The sequence below is a fragment of the Macaca thibetana genome, chromosome 7 (assembly GCF_024542745.1).
Source record: "Macaca thibetana thibetana isolate TM-01 chromosome 7, ASM2454274v1, whole genome shotgun sequence".
Lineage (NCBI taxonomy): Eukaryota > Metazoa > Chordata > Mammalia > Primates > Cercopithecidae > Macaca > Macaca thibetana.
The window spans coordinates 37701632-37726907 of record NC_065584.1 but is presented as its reverse complement, the minus strand read 5'-3'; the positions used below and the strand labels follow the sequence as shown (position 1 = coordinate 37726907).

The window sequence follows — 25276 nt, the reverse complement described above, 5'->3', positions numbered from 1 at the left end:
AGAAACCTCTTCCTGGCGTCCGGGCCAAGCTGGGATCAGTCTCTTTTCTGGAGATGCAAGTAGGGTCTGGTATAGGACTTGAGAGTTCGGCCCCACATCTTTGGTGACCCTCCCCTAGGGAGGCAGAGACGTGGCTGGGGGAGCACCCCCACCCCCATATTCACTTCAGAGATGGGCTGTGGAATCCACACATGCTTCTGCTGCTTGGCTTCTGGATCTTTCCTGATTCTGTTCCCACCTCTGCTCTCACTCTTCTCGTTCCCGGTGACTGTAACCCTGACAGAACCCTTCCCCCCACCTGACAGCACCCTTCCCACCCCGCTGACAGCACCCTTCCCACCTCTGCACCTCTCCGGCCAGTTACTGAGGGACCTCGCTGTCTGTCCCACCACACCGCCCGTCCCAGCAGCCCACGAGCTGCTGGGTCACTTCACTTGAGAGGTCCGTAGAGGCACTTGCATTGTGCCAAAAACACTGCTCAGGATAGATAGATGTGCTCTTGGCATGAGGGTGAGAGGAAACTGAGTCCTCTTTTGTGCAACATTATGTTTAAATTGTTTGAACCAAACTGTGGCTTTGGGGCAGGCCTGTTTTTCCCCTTAGCAGCTGACTGGGTGCAGAGGAACAACACTGTCAGTTCCAGCCACTTTTTCTGGGTAAGTGACAGCAGCCAGGTTGCTGGTCTGGGGTTTCGGCATTAGGAGGTCTGAGGAAGGGCCCCGGGTATGCAAGAGAAAAGGTCAGGAAATGGGAGTTCCTGGGCCTCAGGGCTTAGGCCTCAGAAAAGCTCTGTCAAGGGAGGACCTTGAGAGCCTGGTCAGCTAGTGGCTTCTGAAGCCAGCTCCCCAGGCAAGGACACTTGCCTCCCAGTGCCTGATGCTGCTCTTGGCCTGGAGGTGGGAATGCAGGGGGTGACCTAATTCCATTGCATTTACTGAAGTAGGCTGGAACCAGAGACGGCGACAGCTGCTTCCAGAATCTTCCTCTAAACCATCTCCTGTATTGATTCTTCTTTTCCATCCCCACTGCCACAGCATAGCCCAGGCTGCTGTCAACACCTCATGCTTGCATTTGTGCCAGTGCCTCTTAACTGTCCATTTTGCATTTATTCTCTTTTCTCTTCATTCTGTTCTGCCCTCTGTGGCCAGACCAAGCAGCTGAAAACATCAGTTTTATGGAGTGACTTTCTTACCCAAGCTTCCATGGGTTCTTTCTGGGCCACAGAACTGAGGCCCGGCTGTCTTGAGGGAGCCATCCCACCTTCACACAGACATCTGGCAGCAGCCAAATGGGCGTTTTCTCTGTCCCCTGCGCATGCATGGCCATTTTATTCAGGGTGGGGTGGTCTCCCCTGCCTGACATGTCTTTCCTTGTCTCAGCCATGAGGCCAAATGTTATTTATCCTTCAAGGGGCAGCCTGAGTCCCGCTCCCTCTGTGCAGTCTTCTCAGCTGCCCCAACTCCTCCTTCTCCAAGACCTTCAGCTCCACTCACTGTCAGTCCTCTAGACAATTCCATGGCAGGCGGGTAGTGTAGAGCTCTTCCTTGTTTGCTGGTCTTTTCTCTTCACCCAGAGCATTGGCTTTTGGAGGAAGGAGCCAGATCATGTTCTTTGGGAGTCCTGGGTCAAACCTCTAATGAGCACTCAAGAAATAATTGTTGGATTGATCAAGAGGAAGTAAGCTTAGACTGCAGCATAAAGGATTTAGGTTAGATTTAAGAAAGGATTTCTAGAGAGCCATTATGTGTTTAGAAAGGATGGCTGAGGGAGACTGTGGCAGTACCAGGTCTTAACACAGTTATGAAAAATAAGAGAAACTTCTCCTGAAAATCAGGGGATGTGGCGGTGGCAGCAGTCAAGGTTTACATGGAGAAAGGTGGGGAAGGAGAAATGGCCACGCTTTAGTGTCTGGTTAAAGGACTACAGATTTGTGGCTGGAATCTGCCTTTCTACTTCTGATTCTTGTCATTGGCTGAGGGCTTTCTTCACTTTTCCCTCCTGTGACGCAGCTTGAGCCAAGCTATACCTCAAGGCATGGGATGAGAAGTGGAGCAGGCGTAGCGCAGGGAGCGGGGCACCGACCTCACCAGGGCCCAAACCACGGAGCCTCCACCTGTTTTGGAAGTCCAAGGAGTGGCTTTGCCGTCCTGTTCCTCGGAACCCGAGCTGTTCCTCAACCCTCCGCCAGGTGCGCGGTGGGTTGTATGGTGAAGGCGTGCTCAAGGGAACGGAAACACCCTTCTTCACCACTACCCTCCGTGTTTCGCAAAACATGAGTCCACCAGCGGGGTGCTTTGGTTTGCCTGCAGATGTGTGAAGCCACAGGCACGGCCCCTGAACAGGAACAGCTTCCTGAAGGGCTCAGGAGGGGGACAGTGGCTTTATGGTAAACTTGCCATTTTGCTGTAGAATGCATGAGTACGGCTAAGTTACAGGTGACGAGCTTCCTCTGCTGCGCGGGGCCTTCTGGGACTTTACTACCACGCCGCCCTCAGCCCCACATGCCTCCTCCTGTCCCTGGGGCTGGGGGTGTGCTAAGTGAAAGGAGTGGTGGAAGTGAGGAACAAAGCCGCCACAAAGGCACCAGGAGGAATGGGGGCAGTGGGAGCTGGAGGAACCTTTCAGTGCCTTTTGGGCTTCAGATGCAGCATTGTTCATACAGGTGCAGCCCTCTCCTCCCGCTCTCAAAGGCCGGATTAGGCACATTCAGTCTTTGTTCTGATATCACAGCCGGCCTCTGCTCTATTCATTCAAAGGCGGCTTTGTGGTCCTGGGGACCGACCCTTGTGCTTTGGGAGCCCCTGTGCCGGAAGATGGAGAGACGCTGGCAGGGCAGTGTGGCTTTTCCCTGGTGACCACTTACAGGAGCTGTGATGGGGCGGGTTGGGGGTGCAGAGCAAAGGCAGCTCTGGCAGGGCTGAAAGTATTTTGGGGATGGTGGCAGCAGTTCTTCTGTCACCTTCTGTAAGCCCATGAGACATTCTGAGCAATTCTGACATAAGCTGTGCAAGACTACACCAGCCTAGGGCAGCAGTTTTAAAATTTCTGGAAGACGTGGAACTCTTCTTACATCAAATCAGACTGTGTCCTCGGAAGCCAGACCATTGAGAGAGTTTTAACGATGAGTATACATAGGGTGACATACATTATGGGATGCAGAGCAAAAGTTTAAACTGATCGGTTCTCTGAGTTTTATCTATAGCAAGCGCAGGCGAAAAAGGGTAAAATTTTCTTACAAGATACATCTTTACAATATAGTTTTTATCTTACTCTTTTACTTCAACACAGTGACCCTTCTGGGAAAGGTCTAAATAAAAAGTAGATGTTTAGCGTACTAGTATTTTACTTATTTTCAGAAACTGGATGACAGTTGTAGACTTGTAATAACATCGTTCTCCCATTTAAAATGTTCATTATTTTAAAAAATTCATTATGCCTGTTTGTTTCTGAAAAACGAAAGACATTTTTCTCACTACAGTTAGTAACACATACACTGTTTCTGAATTTAAAACTTGAAATATCTTCCACCTCTTTTTGTCATGGTTCTTTACAAAGCTATGTGTTGAAAATCACTGTAATATAAAATTAGAAAGAAATGAGCTCACACAAATGTAAAAGACATTTTTTTGTTTTTGTTTTTGTTTTTTAGACAGAGTCCTGCTCTGTTGCCCAGACTGTGGTGCAGTGGCGTGATCTTGGCTCACTGCAACCTCTGCCTCCCAGGTTCAAGCGATTCTCATGTCTCAGCCTCCCGAGTGGCTGGGACTACAGGTGCGCACCACCACGCCTGGCTTATTTTTGTGTTTTTAGTAGAGACAGGGTGTCACTGTGTTGGCCAGGCTGGTCTTGAACTCCTGACCTCAAGTGATCTGCCTGCCTCAGCCTCCCATAGTGCTGGAATTACAGGCATGAGCCACCACGCCTGGCCAGAAAATTGGCTATTTCACAAAATATACAAACTTTGACTTTGTTTGCAAACCAGTATCTAGAATCCTTGCCAACTTCAGTGAAAATATGTTGAAACCATGGAATGCAGTTTGAAAACCTGATTTAGTCAATAATGGAAGTATTAATGTAGTAACATCTAAGATTTATCAAATGGTTTTTGTGTGCCAACCCACTCTTTTATCCTCAGAACATCTTTGATACTGTAACTGCCATATTTCCCTGCCTTAACAGATGAGGAAACTGAGGTTCATAGAGGTAAGTATCTTGATCAAGGTCCAAGGACCAAGGACTGGATCCCAGGTGTGTCTCACTGAAAGTCCATGCTTTTACCACCTGCCTTGCATTTTCTGCCCAGTACGGAGGACCTTCCCAAGCAGCACCCCCTTCTTTGCTGTGTCCCGTTGAAGGCTCACATCTCGTTTCTGTTAGAAGCATCACACCCCCTGATTGATGACTGGGGTATTGTCATTGGCCCAGGGCTTTGACATTGAGTTAGTCTGGCATCCATCTCCACCTACTGAGGCATACATGAGGACAGCCCCTTCCCCCACGTCAGAAATAGAACGGCATTGATTCTGAATTTTGTCCCTCATATTTTCGTCCTGCTGTGTTACAGAGCAGCTCCCCAGGAGAGAGACAGAGCAATCTCCAATCTAGCCAGGTGGGGCAGGAAGGATGGGGTGGGGTTGAGCCACAGGGGAAAAGTGTTGGGTCCCGGAAAAATTGCTGCTGAGGTCCAGGTGTTATGGCCTTTGAAGGACTCAGCATCTTTGTTTAGTCCTACTCCTCTCTTTTTTAAGGGAATAGATGGGAGGAGGTAAGAATGTGGTGGTAGGATCTTAGAAATCTACATCTTCTTTACTAAATTATGCAAAAACATCACAACTTTGGACTTAATTTTTTAAGTTGCTGAGCCTTTATGTAGTCCAAGGCTGGGTTGGGGGTTTAGCTCCTTTGGGTCTTCACACGGTTCTTTGGTCCTTGTTGGCTGTCATATAATGGAGCCGTAGGTCTGGGTTTGAATTCTGACTGTATGGCCTTGATCAATTGCTCAACTATTCTGAGTCTCAGTTTTTCCATCTGCACAGTGGGATGCAGAAGATTATCTCTTGGGTGGTTGTCAGGATCAATGAAAATAATTTATTTAAAATTCTTAGCCCTGCACCTGGCACATAGAAGGCATGCAATACATGAGAATCCCCTGGAAACTGATTTCTATTCTACTATGACTTCTTCCTCTTTAATTCCCTCTTAGAATGCTGTAAAATTTCAGCAGTGCAATTGGGTGTTTTATAGTCTAGGTTTTACATAAATGTAGTCTTCTTTCTTGGAACTTCTGCACTAAAATAAAAATTTTAAGGCAGTTTTCTGGTGGAGACAGGGACCCCAAATAGATTTAGATCTGGCATGGGGAATCTGTTTAAAGTAAAGCAACCTCTACTTTAAGTGTCCCCTTCAGAGATGCTTTTAAATGCACCAAAAGTTGGGGAGATATACTCTATCAAGGTAAAAAGGAAAAATTCAAAATTGTCTTTTTCTGCTTTCCCTAGAAGAAATAGTTTCTTATACAAGACCAAACACTCTAGCACAAGTCACCCTTAGCCCTGTCTTTTCGAAGGCGGCTCAGGAGGCAGTCAGCTCTGTGTCTTAACCTAGTCTAAGTACTCTGATTAGCTTGAACAACTTCTGAAGTTGCCCTGCGGCCTCCCGAGCCCCTCCTACAGCTAGTTTGCTAGGGTCTCTTTAGAGTTGATATGTTTTTCTGGATTAGGTCAGGAATGGAATTGCCTTTTCGAGAGGCATCTGCGTTGTGAGCCAGACCAAGAAGAACCTCCTCCAAGGAGCTTGCTACATGTGGGTGGCAACACAGGGGTGGTTGGGCTTTGGTGTATCCCCACTCTGAAGTCTGTGCCTGGGACCTGACTGTAGCTCAAGGGTACCAAGACCCTAGAAGGATGTGAAATAGGAACAGTAAGGATTGCGTTCACAAGACCATGAGGGGCAGGAACTATGGCAGTGTACCCCTCCCTGCAGATCCTGTGCCTAGTACAGTGGCTGACCTTAGAGGGGGGTTAGTAAATATTTATGGAACGAATGAATGTGGCAAGTTGTGGAGCTAGCGTATGAAACTACCTTCAGGTTTTGAATTGTTTTCCAAGGAAATGAATGCCAGGAGAGTTTTGTTCCAAGGGCATCTTTCAGCAATGATGGGAGAGCCAATATCCCTCCACATCCCTCTTCTACCTGAAGCTACAGGTGCATGTCTTGTGAGGTCTTATTTTTGGCCCTGTGATTTTCATTTCTCCCCCATTCTCCCAGTTGATGACATATCGCCACCCTTTGTCACCTTCTAGTCTGAGGGCCCATACAGGTTACATGTGTGCCCTAGAGAGGCTGCTGAGTGTGGCTAGCAGGCCCTATCTCAGCACCATTTTGGCTTGGGACATTAGAGTTCATCCCAACTGGTGAGATTCAAAGCAGCATCATATGGAAGGCTGAAGACTGCCTGTCCATGTCATCTGAGCTGAAGAGGGAGACTATGTGGTAAGGACGCTGTTGCCTGGGTAGACGCTGCCCGAGAGGGCATCTGGGCCTGCAATGCTAATGATACTGTTGAGAAAGGACACTGAGTTGTTCTGTGCTGAGCTTCTGAGAACTGTAGGTGTGATGCAGAGGAACAGACTTCCAGAGATCAAGAAGCCGAGAAGGCATCCTTTCCCCTTCCCCTCCCACTGCAAGTCTGGGCAAGCTTCGCTCAGTCCCTGGCCTTGTGTGGGCCATTGCTGGCCAGTGTTGGATGCATTTGAGGTGACAGCAGAATTTGGGGTAGAACTTTGGGTGCAACTTGGCTAAAGGCAGGTCAGGGTCAGTCTGTTTGGATTCTGTATGTGCCTCACTCTCATCCCTTTAAAACGTGTATTGTAGGAAACTTGGAAAAGTGCCAAGAAAAGCGCCAAGAAAAAAAGCAAACCCATCTATAACCCATGTGTATTCCTACCATTCAGAGATAGCTACTATTAACATTTTGGTATATTTCCTATCTTCTGTCTTTCTCTTTTTCTCTCTGGAGTGGCAGAAAGATTACTTACATATATACACACATAAGTATTATATTATATATATTTATATATATATGTTTGATATTCTGCTTTAGTTTTAGTTAATTTTATATTGTGAGCATTTCCCTGGCCAATAAAAAGTCTTGAGAACTGCTTTGAAGGCTGGGTGAAAAGTCTTTAGTCCTGAGTCTTTTGGGTGCTATCCTTCGCATCAGAAAGCCTGTGGAGTTCCTGTTCTTTAAGAGTGTGCAGGCTTTGCTTGGTGTGCCCTGCATGCTCTCTGGGAGTAGATCCACCCACCCCTTGCTATCTTGTTTCTACAGGACTGCTTAACAGATGGGATCTGCTAAGTGCAAAGGCAAGGGTCCTCTCAATCAGTTTGGCTAATCCCGTGTTTGAGGGAAATCTGACCTTAAGGGTTTTAAATGTCTGGACTAACAGAAAAAGATCCTCGTAGTCAAATACAGATTTTTATCCTTAAAAGAAAGATCTTCGCTCTGCCCTGGAACTAAAAGGGTTAGTACGTGGAAGAACCATTCTTTCTCTTCCTCAGGAGTGGGTTTGCTTTGGTTTTCCACTGATCTCCCGTTCCTGCCTGTAGAATTTGACATGGTTTTATTTACTTTTCCTTGGCCCAGTTTGGGTCAACATGATTTCTCTCCTGCTCAGAACAGCCTCACAGTTGTGTGAAGTCAGACATAAGCCTGGGGCCCGGGCAGTAGTCATCAATCCTTGTCCGAGTGATGCAGTGGGGATTTTCAGCTCGAGATGGTCTGACAGCGCCAGTCCCACATGGGCCAAGCTATTTCTTCTCTTCTTTTGCCTGTGACTTTGAAAGCATTTTGTGTGTGTATTTGGGGGTGTGCACACACGCATGCTCACACGTGTGCATGTATGTGCTTGTGTGTTTGGTGATCTGAAGCCAGGCATCAATCAGTATAGCAGGATCTCAAATGACAGTGGAAGTAGCAATGAAAGGAAGCACACGAGTTAAACACACACAGCCCCAACAGAATTCGATGATATAGCAAGACTGGGATTTCCTCTTCTGTTTGTTTTAGTCTGCACTTGCTCAGCTTCATTCCCAGGGCTTAGTGCTGTAAGGGAGTGGATTTCCTCAAGTGCTGTGGATAAAGCATTTCTTCCTCTGTTATCTCCCTTGTCAGTGTAAATCTCTCCACTGTGTAAGTGGAAATGAAGATGAGCCTGTGTGTATGCCATAGGATTTCATCCAAATTAAACAGGCACTTAAATGACATTTTCCTTCATGATAATCCTATGACACTGAAATATACCAGTTCTCCATTTAGTTATTACAGAGCTATGACATACTCCCCAGGGGCTGGGAGAGTATAATACTCTGCTTCTTCCTCCTGCTATGTTTAGAATTTGTGGAAGTCTTTTATCGTGGGTGGGCTATGGTGAGGCTGTTTTGGGCCCTTTTATATTGCTAAGGGGAACAGTAGGTGGTAAAAGCACAATATGTGAGTGGATAAATGTTTTCTAAGGTTAGAAAACGAACAGCAGCAACACCAAGAATCCCATGTAGTGGCGTCGTGAGGGCTAACAGCAGCTCTGCAGCAGGATGAGAAAGGAGACCCAGACAAGAGGAGAGTCTGTCTTGCAGGTTCAGTGGCTCAGGCCTGGAGGGTGGCTTTTGGGCTTCTTACACCTTAAGATGCTGTTGGGCTGTTGCTGTATTGGGGATGGAGCAGGAAGCACACTGGGTGGGGCTCACCTGGCCCATTTGGCCCACTGAAGGAGGGACAAGGAGTGTCCATGATTTCTGTTGGTGGCATGAGGGTCTCTTATAGGACACTGATAGGGTCTCCATTCATCTCCTTTGGGGAACATATTGTGATATTGGAGGGCTTATGTCTGGTGGTGCAGAGCAGATCCAGAGGGGAGGAAAACAAAGACTTCCAGTGCTGTTGTTTTTGCAAGTAACTTAGCTGGCAGCTTTCTTCTTCCACATTCTTGGTCCTAGACTCTTGAACAAGAGCTCGTGATTGTGCCCTCCAAACGATGACTTCTTATGGGCTTTTCTGAGTGTGACGGTGTGTGCACGCATGTCCCTGTGTCCATCTGATGGACGCATACATGCCTCAGCTCATGAACAGGTTCAGCTGATCAGCCCTTTTATTTAAAGCACTATCCAATTCCCACCTCTTTCAAACTCTCCACCGGACTCTGGGCCAGGTTAGCTTCGTTTCAGCCACATTGTGAGTTTCTGAGGGTGTTAGTCTGTTCTCACGCTGCTAATAAAGACATACCCAAGACTGGGTCATTTACAAAGGAAAGAGGTTTAATAGACTCACAGTTCATTAGGGCTGGGGAGGCCTCATAATCATGGTGGAAGGCAAAGGAAGAACAAAGGCGTATCTTACATGGCAGCAGGCAAGACAGTGTGTGCAGGGGAACTGCCTTTTATAAAACCATCAGATCTCATGAGATTTATTCACTATCATGAGAAAAGCTAGGGAAAAAACCTACCCCCGTGATTCAATTACTTCCCATTGGGTCCCTCCTACCACATGTGGGGATTATGGGAGCCACAATTCAAGATGAGATTTTGGTGGGGAAATAGCCAAACCATATCACTAAGGCATTTTGTCTCACAGCCAGTTCCAGTGTCATCTTTATGGAAAATCAATCTCTGGATCCCCCCACTGGCCTTTGCAAGTTCTTTCTGAGTTTGGGGCTGCCTGTTGGAATCCCACAGTCTGCTAAAGGGACCCAGTCTCCCCTTAGCTTCTATTCTCATAACTGGTATTTCCAGGTCTCTTCTGTCTGTGATTACACAATGGTGCCACATTCATATTTACTCCTAAATTACAAAGACTCTAAGACCCTCATCTGCTCAAACAGTAAGTCCCCTTAGTCCCCACTTTGTGGTGCCTTGGATACTTCCACAAATAAGTTATAATTTCCCCTTTGCCCAAAGGATGCTTATTGCTGGCTGCAGCCATGGTGAGAGCCAGGTCCAGGTGAGTGGGACTATCTCCCACTGCTGCCACAGCTGTCGATTCAGGTGCCAGAGCAGGGATGGGCTTCATGCAGAGGTGGGGAGAAGGACCTGCCTAATTTCTGTTTCTCTTTGTCATTTAGCTTTGTGAGTACCCAGAATCTCTCAAGGGGAACTTGAATCTTTCGGATGGCACTTTCAGCTTCTGCATCTCCCACTTTGCCCAGAATCTCCACAAGTCTCTTGCGAAAACAATTCTGTCTGTTTTGGGATCTGGTTTTTCCAGCCAGAGGGGTTCAGTTGCTGCCCAGCACCCAGTTGTATTGAGATCAACCCCAGCCATCTTCCCCACTCCCCACCGAACTTCTCCCTCAGTCTCCCAGTGGTAAAACACATCTCACATATCACTGGGTGCAAAATGCTACCAGTGATGATGAGCCGAGGATGGTGGCCCAGGGTCAGGTGGCACAGGAGTATCCGGGGCTCGCTGCTGCAAGCCAGCAGGCTCAGTGACATGCTAGATATTTGTGTTCTTAGTAATGCTCAATGAAAACTTAGAGCATATTGCTGGTCAGAGCTCATAGGAGTGTTCAGGATAGCTTTGTAAGGAGTTACTAGCCTTGGCTGAATAAATTGCTCCTGCCAGGTGGAGAGATGGTACTAATTTAACAAACCCTTCCTATCAGATGTGTGTGTCATTGGGAGGAAGGGCAGTATGCTTCAAACCAAAAGGGCATGAAGAAACTCCTTCTTTGTCCTCTTTGCCTTTGCACCCCCGCAAGTCTCAGTCCTCCCTTATAATCCATGATCTCTTGGATGCACCTCAAGTATAAGACCATTTTGTGGCTCCTTGTTAATACCATCAGCTTAATCTCTATTTTTTTTCCCTCAATGCTAGTGGGCTGAGAGGATTAAAAAAAATCTGGATCCTGGGTCCTGGAGAGCTGTCTGTTTATTTGATTTGGAGCGAGAGGAGTTTTTATTTGTGCTGGTGGCAGACTTTGAGGGATAAGGAGAGGGAACGGGCATGTGACTTTCTCCAGCCTCTGCTTCCTTAGTATTTAGTGACAGGAGAGGGGTATGTGTGCACAAGCAGAAAATAAAAATAAATGCCTTCACCTCTGAGTAAAAGATTTGATGTCCTGTCGGTGACCAAGGAGGACTAAAACCTAAAGGGCTTTTAAGTTGTAGGACGCCACTCATGCAAAGAGGTATTTTGATCTCAACTTGTCCTCCTTTCTCCTTCTTTCTCACCAGGATGCATGCTTATGGCATCCTGCCCTGCCCTTCCTAGCCTCGTGGAAGTCCTGTAGGGCAGTTACGAAGCCCACTGATCTTCTCCATGGACAGCAACCCTCTTCCGTAAGACAGTGATAGGATCTGGTTCTTGGTGCTCTTATTTTATCCAGTTGGTCCATATTCCACCTGGTGCATTTGCTTTTCAGCCTGGGATAACCACCTCTCAGGGGAGGCAGTGTGCATGTGGATGCCTAGTGTTAGACTCAGAAACTCACATTTGCCTGTAACTAGGCAATAGTTCTTGGGGGCCGCTGATGGGTTTGCTAAGCTCATCATCTACAGTGTGGCCACACTTATTACTCAGGACACCCAACGACTTCATTGGCCCAAATATGCCCCTTCTTTTCCATCCCACTGCTGCCTTATTCAAGCATAGTAACCTCCTAAGTGTCTTCTCTGTTGTCTGCATGCCCTTGCCAAAGATTTCCAAAACTCGGGTCTGATTTTGTGTTTTACTTCCTTCATTGGCTTTCGGTTTTTTTAAAAAACAAAAGAAACACCAAAGACAGCTGGGAACTTTTAGGATCCTCTATTATCTCTCCCCAACCTGGCCCTAGGGGCTGATTTCTTCTATGAATGGTAATTTCTAAACTCTGTCTTGAAATTACTTTGCTTGTCTACTTAGGTGTACCTGTTGTGATTCTCTTAGAGTGTCCTTTCGACATCCCTTCCTACTTGTGAAAATCTTTTAAGATCCAGTTTATGGCCCCTTCCCTGAGAAATTCTCCTGGATCCTTTCAGTCTGAACTTACCTCTCCTTCTAGCCCCACAGAACACAGGTTCAGCTGCTCTGTCCAGCACTCAGCGGAGCCCTGGAGCATAATAGGTTCTCAGTGAGTCTTTGCCAAATGGATGCTTCTTTTTCCTTCCTCCCTGCCTTTCCTCTCCTCTCTTTTCCTTTCTATGAGTTTGCTGTGACCATCTCACATCTTGGATTTTCTGGCATCCCATTTTCCCATATCCTATCTGTTTGTGACTTAGGCTTTGCTTCCTGGTTTCAAAAATGCAGCCCCAGTGGAGATATGTCCAGATGTCAGTCTTTGCAACTAGATCAGCTTGTAGGGGCAGGGCCTGTGTTCTTGTTATTTTCATAATTCTCAATGCACCTAGCATGGTGGCTTGTATTAAAGGGGGTGGGCGGAGAAATCGCCAGAAACTTCTCTGAGTGCCTATGGGGGTCTGATGTGCCCTTCAAAGCAAACATTCTTTGGATTTTTTTTTTTTTTTTTAGTTTTGTGTTTGTTGTTTTTATCTTGTTTGTTTACTGAGTTGTAATTTACATGGGGTACAACTGACCCCTTTTAGGTGTATACTTCTATGAATTTTAACAAATGTATATAGTTGTATAACCACTACCATAATCAAGATCTGGAATATTTCCATCACCCAAAAACATTTTCTCCTGCTTCTCTCCTTATCTGCAGTCCCTGGTAATCATTAATCCAATTTCTGTCACTTTGGTTTGGCCTTTTCTAGGACGTCACATAAGGGAATTATATAGTATGTAACTTTTTGAGTCTGGCTTCTTTCATTTAGAATAAAGCTTTATTTTTATTTTTTTTGAAATTTGATGACTTGGACCCTAACCCTCACTTTATGTTCACCTGCCTTTCTAAAAGATTGACAGGAAGCATGGGTTTGGGGCTGCAGACAGAATCTGAGTGGTTTGGGAGCATGTAAGTTAACTCAGCCCTCTTTGCATTTTTGTTAGGGTCTCTTTAGATCCAGGGTCTCAGCTGCTTTGTCAAACCCACGGGTCCTCCTCTCTCCTGCCCTCCCACACAGTGGCACCTGGTGTAAGACAGCCTTCTCCCCTGGGCCCTGGCCCATCATTCCTGTGGCTGCTGGGGGTGGGGGACACAGTGGAGGAGGGAAGTCGGGTGGGTAGGGTGAAGTGACTGCTAAATTCCTCCCTTGGGGAGGGGGTGGTGGTGGGGTGACGAAGGTCAGGCCTCTCCTGGCTAAAACAACAGAAGTGGCTCCAGCTGCCCAACAGCTGGAGGGGGTGTCTGCTTTCCCTCAGCAGCGTGAAAAGCCCTTTAATCGGGCATGCTGCTGTCAGGCTCTGTCGCGGAGGTGTGCGGAGGAAGAGCAGATGCTGCCATTGCTGGCAGGCCTCTCATTCCCTTTGACCTCCCTTATCTTCCCTCCTCCATCTTCACCGAGCCCCACTCTGAAGGCAGCAGGTCGAGGCCCTTCTTTGCACCTGTGTAAATGCAGTGGTCATGGGGTCAGGGAAGGGTGAGAGTGAGCTGGCAGATATAGGGATGTGGATTTTTAATGCAGATGACGAATTTGATAGTGGGTGGGTGACTGATGTTTTAATGGGAAACCACTTTCCATTCCCAAAGATGCAGGCCCCAGAGAAAAAAGCCACAGTCCAGTTTTGCAGATGGTGAAGGATGTGGTGAGAGGCGCACAGTCCTTGGTTGGAGAGCAAGTGGCTGAGCCGCAGCTAGACGTCTGGAATGTGATTCTCCGCTTTTTGTTCCAGGCGTTGGCTCCAAGAGTGACTTTTCCCCCCTTTCAATTGCAGGTTTACCTCCCAGAAATGCTTTTTGGTACTTGAGTTCTAAAAACTTGAGCTGGACTGTGATTTACAAACAAGACAGAAAAGTATCCCCTCTCTTGGGAGAGCTCTTTTTGCTTCTGGTGCCCTTCTCCTCTTCTGTTCTCCTGTGGGTCACTACTATAGACCCAAACCACTGTTGCCAGAGCTGACAGCAAAGCCCTTTCTGCCCCTCAGTGACATCTGGGGCATGGTGTCTGATATCCCTACATAGAGGAAGGCAGTGTGGTGTGGGAGAAAGAATCTGGGCTGTGAGGATCAGACTTACAGGAGTGCTCTACCACTTACTGACAACCTTGCTCAGCCTCGGTTTTCTCCTCATTCATTCAAGCCATACATATTTATTAAATGCCTCCTTTGGGCACTGGGGATGCAGCAGATCTTGGTCACACTCAGATCTTGGTTTCTGCCCTCAGGGAGCTTGCAGCCCGGAGGAGGGGCATGGGCAAGCAATGTAAAATTAAATGATGGGCCATTTTAATCACAATTATGGCACAGGCCACAGTGGACCATAGTGGGTGTTCTGGGGCTCATCACAGGTATCCCAACCTGTTTTGGAAGTCAGGTGCCCCAAGGCAGCAGCATTTACCTCTGAATTGGAGTTCATCAGGTGGAAGAACATTCCAGGGAAAGGGGCCAGTGTGTGCACAGTCCAGAGGCAGGATGGAGCTGCAGAACTGGGCTGTGGTTTCTGCCCTGCCTGTTACCACCTAGCAGGTGTACATGTAGGGATTGTTCTCCTTCTCTTTCCTTCCAAATAGGCATTTGGAGATTGGACATTTGCAGGTGGAGAAAATTCACCATTATTTACAATGTTGAGCCTGTAGAAAAATGAATTTACGGTGTCAAAAAGTTGACTTATAAATGACTTTTTTTTCCCATCTGACTATTGTTCTTACTCAAGTGCATGCATATGGTAGCTGCTCAAAAAACTAGAGTGCTAATCACATTGGCCGTTAAATTGTCAGAGTTTCCTACCTTGACTTATAATTCATTTCAGGCTCATCAGTCTAGGGTCTCAGATACTGCCTGAGTTATGTGAGATGACATCTCTGGGGTGGTGGAAAGGCTTCCTGGGGGCTAAGGCCGGGCTCATTGGGAATGAATTCCGTGATGATTTAATGATATATGGGTACTATCTCAGCCATACTGGTACATTCTCTTAAATTAGAGATCTTTTTCCTTTCCATTAATCCAAGGAAAATTTACCAAGTTTAATATGTGGCTTTTATTATCTAAGAGATAGATGTTCCTTTAAAGAAAAGAAAGGAACAAATACCTTTAATTACTATACATTTGAGAGCTTTAAGCTGTTGTTGGTTGTTGGACGAAGAATATTTCTTTTCACAGTAAGTGACAGAAAAAGGAGGTACTTCTTCATGGTATATTTTAGGTAAGGTTTGATATTCATTCATTCATTCCTCAAATATGTGCTGAACAAACTTTTTGGTAGGATGCTGTGTTAAGCCTTATGTATATAAAGAGGAATAAGACACAATCTTTTATAGACATGTAAATAGATAAATGATAATGCAGTATATTGAGGATTTTGATGGGAGTATAAACGTGGTGCAGCAGGAGTGCCAAGGAAGCTAATGGTGGTGTTTAACATATGAAAGTATTTGCTTTTTAGGATGATAACCTCAGTGGCAATGTGGATTTGAACTTGAATTAGGGGTAGGGATGGGGGAGGAAGTTGGTGCCAAAGAGTCAAACACCCAGGCAAGAGATAAAGGACTAAATGAAGTCATCATGGATAAGACAGGAAAGCCTGTTGGAGACAGAGCCCCAGCCAAGCTCTCAACTAAATGAAGTCAAATCTGTTATCTCAGGTGATACCATGTGGAGCAGAAGAACCTCCTAGCTGAGCCCAGTCAACCCACAGAATTACGAGAAATGATAAATTGTTGTTTGAAGCTGCTAGGTTTAGGGGTGGTTTGTTTTGCTCCCTTAGGTAAGTGAAGCAAAAAGGTTGAAAGTGAGTACTTGAAGCTGTGTTACATATGAATTTATTAAAGAAAAACCTAAAATTAATTTGAGTTTGGCCTGTGAGTTTTGAGTATGATAGCTCAGAGAAATGTCACTTGCTGCTCCAAATTGTGGACTTCACTCTCCCAAATCCAGTGGATAGACCACCAACCTGGTTGTTTAGTATGGGTATTGTCTCCTCCTCTACACCCAGGAAAAATATAGGGGTATGCATATTACCAGAAAAATACCTGTTTAGATTTTAGATATTGGTTAAGTCAGCATGATACTAACAGGTTGAAGTTAAGAGTGTGAGAACAGCTCTATATTATAAAGAATTAAACATCTTCTCCCAGATGGAACCTTAGGCTGGCTCTTTTATTCTCTATATTGTCATGGAAACTTGGCAGTTAGTCAAACCTAACACAGCTTGTGGTATTGGGGTGGTCTCCTTGAGCAAAAGCTGTGGCAGGGCTTGCATTCTACTCTGCTGGAGACTGAAGGGAAAGAACCAGCATGTGTGCATTTCAGATGGAGGGGATGATTAGTCCAAAATTGATTTCATCTACCCTGATCCTCTTCCATGGCAAAGGCAGCCCCCAGTCAGTAGCTTACTTTTCCAATAGGAAAAATGACTTGTTTATGTGTATATCAAGTATCTGTCCTATTTTACAAATGTGAACAAAACACAGAATGTTCGAAGTCATCCACCCCGCAAGGAGAATGGGTGGGAGAGACAACTGCAGATATACAATTATCCCAGCTCCTTTCGTTTGGTTTCTGTATTGTGCAATCATAATTAACATAATTATTTTGTTTTTACTGTCTTTTGGTTAGGAAGAAGGAAAGGAATATATATGAATATTTCTGTAAAACTGCTATTCCCCTCTAGAAGGAAATGGCTCAGTGTTTGACTTCTTGGAGAGATGGCTTGACCCTGTCCAAGTCCCCAAATTTCCACCAACCATGATTTCTCCTGAGCAACTCCAAACTCCTGGAATATCCTAGTTTTGACCCATAAATAGTGAACTGATTTTCTATCTGACATAGTTTGGAAATTTGTCCCCAACCAAATCTCATGTTGAAATGTAATCCCCAATGTTGGAGGTGGGGCCTGGTGGGAGGTGCTTTGGTCATTGGGGTGCATGCCTCATGGCTTGGTGCTCTCTTTGCAATAGTGAGTACTTGTGAGATCTGGTTAAGTGTATGACCTGCCCCCCTATCCCTCTTGCTTCTGCTTTTGCCATGTGACATGCAAGCTCCTGCTTCACCTTCTGCCCTGAGTAAAAGTTCCCTGAGGCCTCCCCAGAAGCAGAGCAAATGCCAGTGTTATGCTTCCTGTGTAGCCTACAGAACCGTGAGCAATTAAATCTCTTTTCTTTATAAATTACCCAGTCTCAGGCTGGCCAGTCTGCCTGCCTGCCTGCCTGCCTGCCTGCCTGCCTTCCTGCCTTCCTGCCTGCCTGCCTGCCTGCCTGCCTGCCTGCCTTCCTTCCTTCCTTCCTTCCTTCCTTCCTTCCTTCCTTCCTTCCTTCCTTCCTTCCTTCCTTCTTTCCTTTCCCTTCCTTCCCTCCCTCTTTTCTTTTCTTTTCTTTTATTCTTATTCTGTCACCCAGACTGGAGTACAGTGGTACCATCATGGCTCAGTGCAGCCTTCACCTCCCAGCTCAAGTGATCCTCCCATCTTAGCCTCCCAAGTAACTAGGGCCATGGACATGCATTACTATGCCTGGCTAATTTTTAAATTTTTTGTAGAGACAGGGTCTCTCTATGTTGCCCAGGTTGGTCTTGAACTTCTGGGCTCAAGCAATCCTCCCTCCTTGACCTCCCAAAGTGCTGGGATTATAGGTTAGAGCCACCATGCCCGGCCTCAGGTATTTCTTCATAGGAATGCAAGAATAGCCTAATATACTATCTAATTTCAAAATGCAGAAATTATTCTCCAGATCAGCTTCTTTTTTCTTTTTCTTTTTTCTCTTTTTCTCTCAATCAGTCTTCACCTGGCTCAACTGAGAAAAATTCAGTTGGAGACTATGCTCTCTCCTCTCTCGTCTCCTCTTGGTTTGTTTACTTTATAACTGGGCTGTTGCATACGGTAGCCACTAGCCACATGTGGTCATTTAAACTTAAATTAACTAAAATTAAACGTAACTAAATATTTGATTTCCCAGTTGCATTAGCTACATTGCAGTGCTTAATAGCCACATGTGGTTTGTGGCTGCTGTATTGGATGGCACAGATATAGAACATGTCCATCACAGTGAGAAGTTCTGTTGGACTGTGTGGCTTTGGAGCATTCCAGAGTCTCTAGGATTAAGCCTTCTCTTATTGCCTCTATCTTAATAGCTCCTTGGTGTCCTATTAACATGCTCCTTGCCTCCACCCTAAATGGTAAGCTCACTGAGGGTGGGTACCATGTTGGTTACGTATTGCTTCCTATGCTGGTACAGTGTTGGGCTCACTGTTGGTGATCACTTATTGAGTAAAGAGCAGATGAACAGATGAAGGGACGAACTGGAGTGTTACCTCATCCTCAGTGTTTGTGGACACAGAATAATCCCTTTGGGGCCCTGGAGGTTTGGGTGATCTTATTAGGGCTTAGTCATCTGGTTAAAGCTCCATTTTATAGAACTCATTTTTTTCGTGTGTGTGAAAACAATCACAAATATACACAGTTCCTAAAACAGATGAAAATGTGACATCATAGTTGACTGAAGATTGTCAATGACCCCATGCTGTCTCCGAACTTTTTATTTGGGCTTAGGGACCAGTAATTTCTAGACAGGAATATTTTGGGTGCTCTTCTGAAGCTGAGAATGATCTCTGTGTGTTGGCATGGGTGGGGCCTCTGAAGTTCTTTAACCTATCTGTTTGTAGACAGAGTATTCCCCTTGTTAGGAAGCTGGTCTCCAGCACAGCTGCTGTGGCCTCTCTCTTGGCATAGAGCAATCCATTTTCAAACCGATTTTTTGGCCTGCAGTTCAACTTCACGGGGACGCTGGCAGCTCTCCTGTCCCATGAGCTACAGCATAGGCAACTAGGCAGCCTCAGTGGGTTTGAAAAGAAACTTTGTCTTCCTCTCCCTCTTTTTTCTGTGTGTTCTCTTAAACCATGCCCCGCTTCTCTTAAATTCCAAAGAAAGAAGATGAACAAGAACTTATACGTGACTTAGGATATGTTAATAATTGAATCTTCGCACCACCCTATGAGGCAAGGCTTGTTACTACTCTCATTTTATGGATGAGAAAACTAAAAGCCCAGAGAAGCAAGGCAACGTTCCCGAGGTTAAATAGCATGTGGGTGCTGGTGCTGGTACTGACACCGACTGCTGGGCTCCAGAGCCGAGCTTCTAATCACTAGGTCCCACTGCCTTTCATTATAACAAACAGAAACACTGGCCCACTTGCAAAAAGGACTTTACAAAGTCAAAAACTGTTGACCAAGCGCCTACTCTGTGTGCCAGACACCAGATGCTGAACATCCAGGTGAGACAGCCCTGCCCTCCAGGCAGGGCAGGCCCAGCACGAGATGCTCCTGATGAGAGTTCTTGTTCTGAGGTGGAGTAAAGGTGGCAGGCTCTGGGCCACTTCTGCCCACGTGCAATGCAGAAGTCCGATGGGAGAACATGGCTGAGGATGGCAAGGCTCAAAAGCATGGGAGCATGAGGAGTGGCCCTGGTGATCCCCAGGGGAGGCAGGAGCCCAGAAAGCCAGGCCCGTGACGTCCCATTGGCAGTGGTGTTGAAGGAATGGCATGTGGGAGATGCTGCTACAGGGCTGCACTCCTCCCACACATGATGGAGGGCCCCAGGATTGTGCTAGATGCCCGGGGGAGGTGTTCACAGGCAAAGCGGACATTGTTCTCATCTTCATGGAGCTCAGAGTTGGGGATTCCACTGGTAACCAAATCACACAAATGAATTCTTCATTACAAATTGTGTGAAGAGCCATGAAAGAAAAATGAAGTATGAGGGAGTATTACAGGATATCATCCTCACCTGGGAGAGTCAGGCAGGGCCTCCCGGAAGAGACCGCCTGAGCCAAAATCCAAAGCAGGGTGGGAGGGAATGGAGAAGGAACAGTGTGCCTGAAGGCCTGGAGGTAGCAGCAGAGGTAGCTCATCTGAGAAATGGGAAGGCCTGTGTGCCCCACCAGCAGGGAGCAAGGGAGAGCAAGGAAGAGAGAGCAGAGGGCTAGCGAGGGGCCCTTGGGTCCAATTCTCACCAGGCCCAGGAGACGATGTAAGGGTCCCCGAGCAGTGGGACACGGCTCGCAGGTTTAAAGCAGGGGCAGCTCGAAGGGGGTTGAGGCTGGGGGTCATGTGCAGGGCTTGACTGAACAATGATGTACTCTCCCACTTCCCCCTGTCAGCTCACCCCTCTTCTGTGGGGCAGCCTTGGAGGCGGTGGGCTTCCTCTGGAGACGATGATCTGAGTTATTTATTTTTTACCCCTGAACACCGGACTCTATCAAATGCTGTGCTCACGAGACACTATCTGGATATTTCCCTTTGGGCCCTGGGCAAGATTCAGGTGTGACCTTGCCGAAGGTGTCTGAAGAGAAAGCGCAGTTTCACTGTCCATTTGGACAAGTCCTGTGCAGTGGTTTCAGCCCTTAGCTGCTCTGTCCCTGTGCTAGGCAGCCAGCACCCAGGCATGAGGTCCAGTCCCAAGGGGTGACTGGTTTTATAGCTGGGATGTAGTCTGTGTGTTTATGGACAGGTTCAGGTCCTCTTTGATTTTGGCCAGTGTGGGATGTGTGTTTCCGGTACTCCCTTGAAGGGTGTGGTACTACCTCTGAAACTTTCTCTGCTGTTCTGGAAAAGGGTCAACAAGTTCTCATCTGTTTGCTTCACACAAAGGGCCCACAAATACGTCTGAGACAGAGCTTATATTCACGCCTTCCCAAAACCTCTACGAGTTTGATTTGATTACATAGTCATCTCTACCATTACCAATAGCCTGATGTGTGCTCATGACATTGCCATTCATTATTGTGGGACATTCATTCCCTCAACCCAGTCTGATGAAGAGCCTCATTCTGTGTGCCCAGGACTCTGCTATATGGGAGTAGATAAGAGTGGACCCAGGTCTCAAGGCCCGTACAGTCTAACCGTGAGTCATTGAACAGAAGCTCATGGATTGTAATAGCCCAATTATTGTTTTCCAACTGTATTCTGTTGTTGTTAACAGAGGGTTCCCTGATATAGGGGTTCATGGTTAAGTAACTTTGGAAGATCCTTCATTGTATATGCCCCTTGATCTGGTTGATTGTTGTGTAACAAACTACCACAAAACATAAAGGCTTAAAACAATTTATTATTATACTCTCTCTCAGTTCTGTGGGTTAACTGGGCTCAGCTGGGTGGTTCTGAAGTTGGGGTCTCTCATGCAATTGTTTATTTTCATCTCTGTGAGTTGCAATTAGATGACAGCTGGGATTAGACTCACCTGAAGGCTTCTTCACTCAACATGTCTCTGTGCTTGGGCTGGTTGGGCGTTTCTCTCTCTGCATAGTTTTGACATATGTAAACTTGGGCTTTCTCATAGTATGATGGTCTCAGGGTTGTTAGGCTTCTTACACGGCAGCTGGTTTCCTCAAGAGTGAGTATTACAAGAGGCCCAGGTAGGAGCTGCAAGGCTTCGTGTAACCTAACTTTGAAGTCCCCAGACACCACTCCCATAGCATTTTCTTGGTCAAGCAAGTTCCTGAGGCCAGTCCAGATTCAAGGGAGAGGAAATTAGACTCCATAGCTCAATGAGAGGAGTAGCAAATAATTTGTAGCTATCTTTAATTTACTATATGTCTTGGAGGTTCACAATGCATAAGAATGTATTAGAGTCACCTGAGAAGCCCTTCACCAAGAAAATCTGCTTAACTCAATATTTTCCAAGCTGATTATTGTTATTTTAAAAATCAGGAAATCTGTTTCTCACAGAAAATTATTTAACTTGTATTCTGCCAGAGAGAGATGGCAAAAATTGGAGGGAGGATAGATTTGGAGCTCAATACCATCTAATAAATGAAACTTTCCCGAGATGGAATTTGGAGATTGAGAGTGTGTTCCTGATTTGAGGATGCACCCAAATAGAGGCTGCATGGCTGTCTGCATGGATGGAGAGGCTGGACATCCTAGAGGGTAAAGCTTTGACTTTACTTCTGACAGATTTAGATTCTAATTCAGCCTCCACTTCTTATAGCTATGTGACACTGGGCAAGTTATGTCTCTGGGCTTCGGTTTCCTTGTCTACAGAATAGAGTTCCTATTTCATAGGGTTGTTGTGAGGACTGAGGTCCTGGATGCGAATTACCTGGCACAGTGCCTGTTAATGGTCAGTAATTGTTAGACATTATTGTTCGTATGAGGCATAGATGATGCCTTCCTTGGTTAGACTTTGTGGCTGCTCCGTTCCCTTGACTTTCAGGGTTTTATTTGAGTTTATTCGGGACTTACTTTCTAAAGGCAAACAAGTACTGTAAGTCATGGACTCACCCCTACTTTTCTTGCAAAAGTAACCTCTGTACCCTTTCACTTTTTTCCAACCTAGTTTCTAATAAGTGACCGTGACCCTCAGTGCAACCTCCACTGCTCCAGGACTCAACCCAAACCCATCTGTGCCTCTGATGGCAGGTCCTATGAGTCCATGTGTGAGTACCAGCGAGCCAAGTGCCGAGACCAGACCCTGGGCGTGGTGCATCGAGGTAGATGCAAAGGTGAGTGTGTGCACCCCCTGCCCAGCCAAGGAGAGTTTCCTGGGCACCCCAGCTCCCTCACTGTGCATTTGCAGCAGGGGAGCTTGGAATAAATCTGTCTACTCACTTTGCTTTCCTGTCTCTCCACCCCTTCCACCAGAGTGGAAGGAAGAAGGCCTGGTCTACCTGAAGGAATGAGCATTTTTCTGTCTTTCACACACTGCCCCCAAGCTAGGGCTTAAAGAGATGTGCTGCTATCTGGCGAGTGCTTTCCTTTTTCTTTTTATGGAGATGCTTAAAACGGCAAGACATTATTGCTGGCTCCCAAATAGTGATTCCAAATTGTTGGCCAACAGATATGTTTTGTTTGGTCTCCTTGCCTGTTTAAAAACAGCAAAAAACATTTGGGATAACATTTAAAAATTGGGAGATTCAGTGAAAAAAAATCTTGCTTTTTGTCCTTCTGTTCCAAAATTGGAAAGTCTGGTAACATTAGATCTGTGTTCCTACAAAGCAACACATGACTAAACCTGCATAACAGCTACCCCTTTAAAGGGGAGCCTGTTCTCCAGTTTGCCACAGTCTTACAGCACTCCCTGTAGCCTCTCAGAACTGAGTGTCATTCTTCTCATATCCAGCTGGTTTCTCTAATTTGTATCTTTTTCCTGAATCCTGAACATATTTGAATTTGTAGTCCCGGACTGCTTAGAGCCATCCCAGGAATTGTAGGTGGCTAAGCAGGCTGTGCTAGAGCCTCTGATTTTCTAAAGAAAATACTTGCAATTCTTGAACCATAAGACATAGTTGAACCCCCATTGGGCTTACTACTTTTAGAATAAACCCAGTGAAAAATCATGGAAGTAACACATTTTTTATTTTCTATGGGGCGAGGGTAGAGGTACTTGGGAGAAAAGACAGGCAGAACTTGGGAAAAACATGACTCCTCCACTTTTCTGTGACTGACATGCAGGGAAGGGGGGCTGTGCAGCAGCCCCTAGCCACAGCCCTTTCAGGCTTGGAGAAGCCAGTTGGTTGTGTGTGGGCTCCCGCACAGGTGGAGTGGTTTTCTCAGCCATTTTGTCCCTCGGCCCCAGTGTCGAATCCAAGTGAAATATGAAATCCGCTCCTCTCCCCTTTCAGATGCTGGCCAGAGCAAGTGTCGCTTGGAGCGGGCTCAAGCCCTGGAGCAAGCCAAGAAGCCTCAGGAAGCTGTGTTTGTCCCAGAGTGTGGCGAGGACGGCTCCTTTACCCAGGTGAGGCCTTGGACAATCCTCTTGGGCTCTTTCCTGGACGGAAGCAGAGGGGAGGTGTCCTGAGAGCGCGAGGGCTGCTTGGCGCTTTCACTTTCTGGGAAACAGTCGAGTGAGTGGCTCTTCAACTCTCCTCCGTGCTGCCTTCCCCCTCCCCGACCCCTCCACGGCCCCCCACGCCACCTCTTGCCAACTGGCAGTAGGTCCTGAAAAGATGCATGGTAGCCCGAGCCAGGAAACTGGCATTGCTTGGTCCCCATCCTCCCTGCTGGCTGTCTCCTTTGAGGGCCAGAGCTGTGCTTTTCTCTTCTGTCAAATGTGGGCTGATTATTTTTCTTATTCCTGCCAGTTTCCATGGGCAACCCCAGTATTCCCTTCCCTGTTTATTGCTACCCCCTGCCCTCCCTGCTTTCTATACCCAGTCCTTGAACGAAGCAGAGTCCTTTTTGAGCACAAAGTGTACTATGGTTCTTGGAGTGTGTGAGTGTGTGTGTGTATATACACATACAGGTATGCATATACTAAGATTTTAAAACCTAAGGCAGTCCTACCTCTCATCTTGGATGGTCTTCTGGTTAGTGTATTGTCAAAGTAATGCTGACTGTGTTGATCTTGGCACAGACTATTTCTTTTTTCTTTTCTTTTTTTCAAGACAGGGTCTCACTCTGTTGCAGATAGGGTCTCACTCCAGGCTGGAGTGCAGTGGCACAATCATAGCTCATCGCAGCCTTGAATTCCTGGGATCAAGCTATCCTTCCACCCAGGTCTCCTGAATAGCTGGGACTATAGGCACACGCCACCACACCCAGCTTATTTTAAAAATATTTTTTAGAGACAGGGATCTTGCTGCTTTGCCCAGATTGGTCTCGAGGTCCTGCCCTCAAGTGATCCTCCTGCTTCAGCCTCCAAAAGTGCTAGGATTATAGTGTGAGCCATCACACCTGGCCTTGGCACAGACTATTTCTAAAACACAGGCAACGGTGGGACAGAAAGGTGCTTCTCAGGAAAGCCTCTGGGCTGCTTCCTCCTATGCAGGGGCTTGTGGCTGAGGTGGGAGGTGGGAAGCTTCTGTGAGAGTCAGATATGGTGCCAGCTGGGTGAAGGTGCTGTCCTGATGAATGTGGGGAAGGTCACTGGACAAGGGTGAGCTTAGCCAAGTTGTTGGGAATGGTCCTGGCACCTGCAACTTCCTTTGTCCAATCAAACAACATTTGGGGGGATTCCTGCTGTCTTAGAGCCAGGGGCAGAGGCTTCAGGGATTTAGAAGCTTGCCTGTAATTCTTGATCAATGTGGCAAAGGGTGTATAGGCTGGTCTTTGGTCTGAGGGGCTTCAGGTTTCATATCCAGGTGGGACACAGTGGATTACTGATTTGAGACTAACTTTCTGTTGAGGTAGAAATGTAGAGGGATAAGGAGGTTGGGGATTGGATATCAGCATTTAAAAAGTTTTCTGGTTGATTCAAATAGGTAGCCAGGCTTGATAGTCACCGGGTTAAACTGACTTTCGTTGCTGACCCTGGGAGAG

At 46.6% G+C, this 25276-nt stretch overlaps 2 protein-coding genes across 11 annotated transcripts in view; one reads left to right on the top strand and one right to left on the bottom strand.

Moving 5' to 3' along the window:
• The window catches only part of ERH (ERH mRNA splicing and mitosis factor), an 892055-nt gene that overhangs the window by 544518 nt on the left and 322261 nt on the right, over positions 1-25276 (bottom strand). The window contains exon 1 of one of the 4 annotated variants that reach the window (XM_050797421.1): positions 22725-22734. The exons of 1 other annotated variant lie outside the window; for it this stretch is intronic. The gene's annotated coding sequence lies outside the window, so the exon portion shown is untranslated. Of the gene's footprint in view, positions 1-4492; positions 4503-13789; positions 13800-22724; positions 22735-25276 lie in introns of those variants that run through there. 2 more of the 4 variants (XM_050797427.1, XM_050797418.1) reach the window with 2 other exon arrangements.
• SMOC1 (SPARC related modular calcium binding 1) overlaps positions 1-25276 on the top strand; it is a 149939-nt gene that overhangs the window by 47923 nt on the left and 76740 nt on the right. For all 7 annotated transcript variants that reach the window (XM_050797387.1, XM_050797386.1, XM_050797384.1 and 4 more), the window contains exons 2-3: positions 22356-22521; positions 23641-23753. In XM_050797387.1, coding sequence (XP_050653344.1) covers positions 22356-22521; positions 23641-23753 — 279 coding nt within the window. The remainder of the gene's footprint in view (positions 1-22355; positions 22522-23640; positions 23754-25276) is intronic.